At 37.9% G+C, this 5,854-nt stretch overlaps 1 protein-coding gene across 1 annotated transcript; it reads left to right on the forward strand.

Moving 5' to 3' along the window:
* The first annotated feature begins 2,435 nt into the window (after nucleotides 1-2,435).
* On the forward strand, nucleotides 2,436-5,854 carry LOC111383097 (ferredoxin-thioredoxin reductase catalytic chain, chloroplastic). Its single transcript, XM_023007166.1, has 4 exons — nucleotides 2,436-2,726; nucleotides 2,816-2,928; nucleotides 4,613-4,662; nucleotides 4,782-5,854. Exons 1-4 carry the CDS (start codon nucleotides 2,621-2,623, stop codon nucleotides 4,855-4,857), a joined length of 345 nt encoding a protein of 114 aa, XP_022862934.1. The 5' UTR covers nucleotides 2,436-2,620; the 3' UTR covers nucleotides 4,858-5,854.

The raw sequence follows: 5,854 nt of genomic DNA on the forward strand, positions 1-5,854 counted from the left end.
TTATTTACTGGTCACAATTTATCAATCACATATTTTTTTTAGTCACAAAATATCTAAATTATTGGTCACAAACCCTTTTAATCCTACCACCTATCTCATCGAACCCTAAACCACCATCACCGCCACCACTACCTCCAACTGCCATTTTCAATTTCAAAATCACCACCACTACCTCAACTACTAGCAAAACTACTGCCACCAACAAGATCTAACATAAACGTGCCAATGTAGTCCAAAAAACCAACAAATTAGATCCACACAAAGTAGCACCACCATGACCACCTGTGCCACCATTGGAAGCACTACCACCACCCAACACCGTCAACAACCAAATGACACACAACAACGACGACCTCAACACCAACAGAACTACCATGATGCTTGCACTTCCACCGGTGACGCCTAGCAACAATAGGAGCAACCGTCGAACCACCACAGGCGTAGCGTTGTCGTTGTGGACGAAGCAATGGGGATTTACAACGACGATGCGAGCCCATCGCCACTGTGCACAATTCCATTTCTTTGTTCCCCATCTCTTTTGTTTCTCTTGATTTTTTTGGTATGGAGTTGAAGTGAGGTCAAGACGGTTAATTCGTGACGGTGATGGCATTGACGGAGGCGGCAACTTTAGCTTTGGGGATTATTTTGTTGTGGTGTTGTGGTGAGGTGGTTGAGTGTGGTGCTGGTGATCTGGTGCTAGTGGTGATGGTGGAGTTAATTGTTCCAATGGTCATTGAACTTAATTCCATGTCTGTCATTGAAGTTTAAAATGATGAGTTTTGGCCACTGAATTTAGGTACATGTCTTCGATTGCTCACTGAAATTTAACATGTCGAGTTTTGATCACTGAACTTTGAAAAATATTGTACATTACTCAGTATAGACTCAATATTTTTCAAAGTTTAACATTTATGCTAGTGAGTAACGTGCAGTATTTTCCAAAATTCAGTGACCAAAACTCGACATTTCAAACTTCGATGAGCAATCAAAGACATTGACTTAAATTCAGTAATCAAAACTCAACATTTTAAATTTCAGTGGCTAATCAAAGACATGACCTAAATTTAGTGACCATTGAAATAATTAATTCGGTGATGGTGCCAACAATTTGTTGGTGGCGACGAACGGCTAAAAAGACGAGAGAAGATGGAAAGGATGAAAATGATTAGAGTTGTGGTGTGTCTGGTTAGGTAAGGGCTAGGTGGGACGAGTATGTATTTTTAATTTTGTAATATGATTATTAATATTTAAAATTTTAATTATCATCTGAATTTTGAAATAAAAATTTGTAAATCTTAATTTTGAAATGCGAAGCATAAAATTTTGGAGTTAATTGTTTGAATACTTACCGAACTTTACGAGACGTCACATTTCACCCACTCAACTTTATTTTGCACCCAATTACTCACTGAACTTTGTAAATTTGCACTTCATCACTCACCAAGATAAATCCGTTTGTTCTGTTTGCCTATGTGGATGACGGCTTTAACACGTGGCAGTTAAATTAGACAAACATAACAATGAATTGCCAAATCGTATATCCAAAAGGACCCAAACATGTCTCACCGTTTTCAACACATAAATCGTGATTGGAAACTTAATCTCTTAAAATAGGCCGCTTCGAAGGTGAATTTTGGTATATCGCGATTGTTATTTCTTCATTTTCGCCTTTATTGGGCATCGCATTTTTGAGTGATTGTTTATTAACATTGGTCAAAAGTGGTATATGCTTGAAGATTGAGGCTTTGATTTAACCTAAATAAACTGAAATTTCTATTCGAATTTCTAGATTTTCACGGTAAAAAACAACAGTTTCACGCCGTTATTGTGTGATTGATTTTTGCTAAAAAATGTTTACATTTTTGAAATGTATAGAGTTTGTATGTTGTAGGCATATTGATGAAATGAAATTTGGATTCTGTAGGCGTATTTGATTGAATTAATGGAAACTAGATTGATCCATCAATTTCGGATCATTTTTATTTTGGGGTTAGGCTTCATGCTGTTCTGGGAATTTTTCAATTTCAGAGTTGTATATGTTTTCCGTCTGCAATGGGTCTCGTTCTTCTGAAATATCTCACGCTTTCAATTTGAATAGCACCCTTATGAGATGGCAATTAAATGTCATAGGCCTCATGGCAATTCATTTTGAGTTGGACGTATTTAATTGTCACATGTTAAAACTGTCATCCACGTAGGCAAACGGTACAAATGGATTTAACCCGATGAGTGATGGAGTGCAAGTTTACAAAATTCAGTGAGTAATTGGGTGCAAAATGAAGTTCAATGAGTGAAACGTGACGACCTTTAGAGTTAAGTGAGTATTCAAACAATTAAATCAAAATTTTGGTGGGCGTAATTTCCACTTTCAAAAGTTCAATTAAGCCCAAACTCCAACTGAATCCGAGTCCGTTTCGGATTGAGTTCCGTGATGGTTTGAAGGTCTGAACTGAGTGGTTCAGGAATTTTCTCCCCAGATATCTTCAACGAGTGGTGATCCACTCGCCACCTCCAAATCGTACAGACAAAATCTATAATCCTTTTTTCTAAATTCCACGAAAACAGATATTTTTAAATTCCTATAAATAGTGGAACATTAAGAAAGGAGAAAAATTTCGCCATGAAAGCTCTTCAAGCATCCACTTCTTACAATGTTGGATTCGGCATTTCAGCTGCCGCTCCTCCGCCGCGGCCTTCTCGGCACCGCCATGTGATATTAGCTCAAGGTAATTTTACTAATATTTTACCAAATTTTCAGAAATTATTGAGAAATTCAGTGATTTTTTTTAATTTATTATTTGAGTTGAATTTGTAGTGGAACCGACGGAGAAATCCGTGGAAATAATGAGAAAGTTCTCGGAGCAGTATGCGCGGAGGTCAGGCACGTACTTCTGTGTAGAGAAAGGTGTGACTTCAGTTGTTATCAAGGTATCAGCTTCGTTCCGGTTGTTTATATTTTTCATTTCTACTAGTGTAACAGATAAAAGGAATGAGATGATTGGGGAATTACTAGAAATTAAGGAAGCAAGGAAGTGGTAGACCCAGGGATTGTGGTTTAATTTAAGTTTTCCAAACTAAATAATCAAATTTGTTGCTAGTAATTATTGATAGCCTTGCTAATTCCTCAAGAATATGTTGTTAAAATCGAATTAATTTCATAGTTTTTCCTTAAGTTCTGTGCTCCCTCCCTTCATATCATCAAGCAAACAGTCTGGATAGCTTCTAAAATCATGAAGATTGTGCCGTTTGTTTGGAAAAATGATCATAATAAAACATTTCATGACATGATTCACAAGCTGCAAACAAGAATAGAAGCGATTGTGCATGGAAGATGACAAATCAATTCTGTGAGGGTGCTTGTTCATCAGCATATTCAGCTGTTATGCTAGGTTTAGGCAAAAGAATCAGTTCTGTTCCTGATTTTATGTTGGGGAGGGTTTTTGTTCCCAGTTTAAGCACACACTAATTCCAAGTTCTGCTACAATGCCATTTTGAAGTAGATTTTATCATAAAGGAGGTTTCAACTGTTTTGCCAAATGCCATCCTGTTGGAGTGAGAATTTGCTAAATTCCAAGATTACATGCGGTTGTGCATGGAAGATGACAAATCAATCCTGTGAGGTGCTTGTTCATCAGCATATTCAGCTGTTATGCCAGGTTTAGGAGAAAGAATCAGCTCTGCCCCTGAACTTATTTTGGGTGTCGGTGTCACGGTTTCGATCGAGGTGTATGGGTATCTAAATCCCACAAGTATGGGCTCCCTTTGTACGGTTTATATAGGTTTGGGTTCTCCAATCTCATTAGCTAGCTTTTGGGGGTATGGCTCTCCCAAGTTCTATGACAATGGTATTAGAGCAGGCACTATGTCTTCTGGTCTCGATTACCACTTAGGGTGTATGGGCACCTACTCGACGTGGACGTCGAGTCGGAAGCGTGGTGGTTTGTCATGGTTTCCATTGAGGTGTATGGGTACCTAAATCCCACATCTGAAGTATGGGCTCCCTTTATGTGGTTTATATAGGCTTGTGTTCTTCAATCTCATTGGCTAGCTTTTGAGGTATGCCTCTCCCAAGTTCTATGACAGTTGGGTTAAGTTCATCTATCTCCACCTTGACGCAAATTCCACAACAAACAAACAAAACTCCAATATTTCTTCACTTGGAGAAAAGATTCGACTGCAATGAATAAACGAACTTTTCAACAAGAACTAAACTAACTTCTCCAATGAACAAACAAATTCTCCATCTCTTTCACGATTTCCAACTACGATAATGAATCCAAGCACTGCTCTGTAGAATTATCTTGGGTTTTCGAAACTCGCAAATGATTTAAAATTTACCAAATAGGTCGAAACATACCCTGGAGCAGAATCAACTTCACTGAATACTTTTATAGAAGGCTCCTTGCTAAACTTAACACCTTCAAATATACCTAAAGTGCGGTCAACAAAATTAGCTTCCCCATATTTATCTCCACTGGGTCTGTTCTTAGCAATTGAATACGATGGCACCACATGTGATGGTGGTAAAACTGCATTACCACATGTGCTAGTATTGGTTGTCTTCTTTGAATCAAATCATTGGTTAAAAGACACTCTCTGGGACTATGTACAGGGATTGGCAGAACACAAGGATACATTGGGTGCACCACTCTGCCCATGCAGGTAATATTAATTCCAGATACTTATTTTATGAATCAAATCTATTTTTTGGTTTATTTTTTCTATTTTCCCAAATTTCTACTGTAATTTTTTAACATTGGATGGTGTTTTATTTTGTTTAGGCACTACGATGATAAATATGCTGAGGCACAGCAGGGCTTCTGGAATTGCCCTTGTGTTCCTATGAGAGAAAGGTAATGCTAGAGGTTGATGCTGTTTGTTATTTTTCATTCCCTGCAGTTATCATTTTCTTCTTTGACCATATGGGTTCAGTAGCCTGCTTTTCATTTTCTACTTCGGCATTTTTGTTGTTAGTGCAAAGAATGAAATATTAGGATTTTCATGATTTAATGAGGTTTCATATAGTCGATAATAATTGAATTTTCAAGTATAATTAGCATTCAAAGCCTTGGAATCCTGGATGGTTTTGATCTTTTAAACAAGGCACCTCGTAACTCTGTTTACTTTGCATAGAATCAACACTGGCCTCTTAGGGGAGAGAATTTGGCGTCTTAGTGACTTTCTTACAGAGCAATCTCGTGTAAATACCAGGATTGAGGTTTTGTCTCGATCCTATTTCATTCCAAAGATGGAAGTGAATAAGGGCACTGATGGGATCCTATTAAATGAAGAAAGCCATCAGAGAAGAAACTTAAGCCAAGTCGATAAGATGCTAAGAAAGTGATCTTTAGAAGCCTGTTGTTATATCCTATGTTGCTCGGACTCTCCATTTTTGGCCAAGTATCCGTGTCAACACGACACGACACGGATACGGACACGGGTCGGATACTCGGCTTTGAACTTGGACACGGCTGGAAATGGAGGAATGAAAATGGCAGCAGCATTAAACCGGTAATTGCAAACAGGCAGACAGGGAAGATGAGGGTTGGAGCTTTGGAGGAGACGAAATTTCTGGTGCATTAATTGCTATTTGATGAGTTAGTCTCTTTCCCCGTAAATTGCACCAGATTTGAAGATTCCTCCTATAATGGGTCAACTCTTGGAATTGCAAAAGACGTTTTATCTGCCTTCTTGGAATTTTTGCACCAGAAAACTCCACATACTTTTCATCGTCCTCTACAGAAAATTATTTTCTTCAATCGAAAATTCAATCAAAAAATTCCAGAATATTGCTTACTCCTAATTTTCAAGTATGAATCCATCTAATTCAATCAAAAAATTCCAGAATTATGTT

This window comes from Olea europaea, unplaced genomic scaffold, assembly GCF_002742605.1.
Source record: "Olea europaea var. sylvestris unplaced genomic scaffold, O_europaea_v1 scaffold2613, whole genome shotgun sequence".
Taxonomy (NCBI): Eukaryota; Viridiplantae; Streptophyta; class Magnoliopsida; order Lamiales; family Oleaceae; genus Olea; species Olea europaea.

Bases quoted from the DNA above. Each gene is read 5' to 3' on its own strand.
- LOC111383097 (XM_023007166.1), top strand. From the start codon at position 2,621: ATGAAAGCTCTTCAAGCATCCACTTCTTACAATGTTGGATTCGGCATT. The intron at 2,929-4,612 runs GTATCAGCTTCG...GACTATGTACAG, and splicing joins TGACTTCAGTTGTTATCAAG to GGATTGGCAGAACACAAGGA. The intron at 4,663-4,781 runs GTAATATTAATT...TATTTTGTTTAG, and splicing joins GCACCACTCTGCCCATGCAG to GCACTACGATGATAAATATG.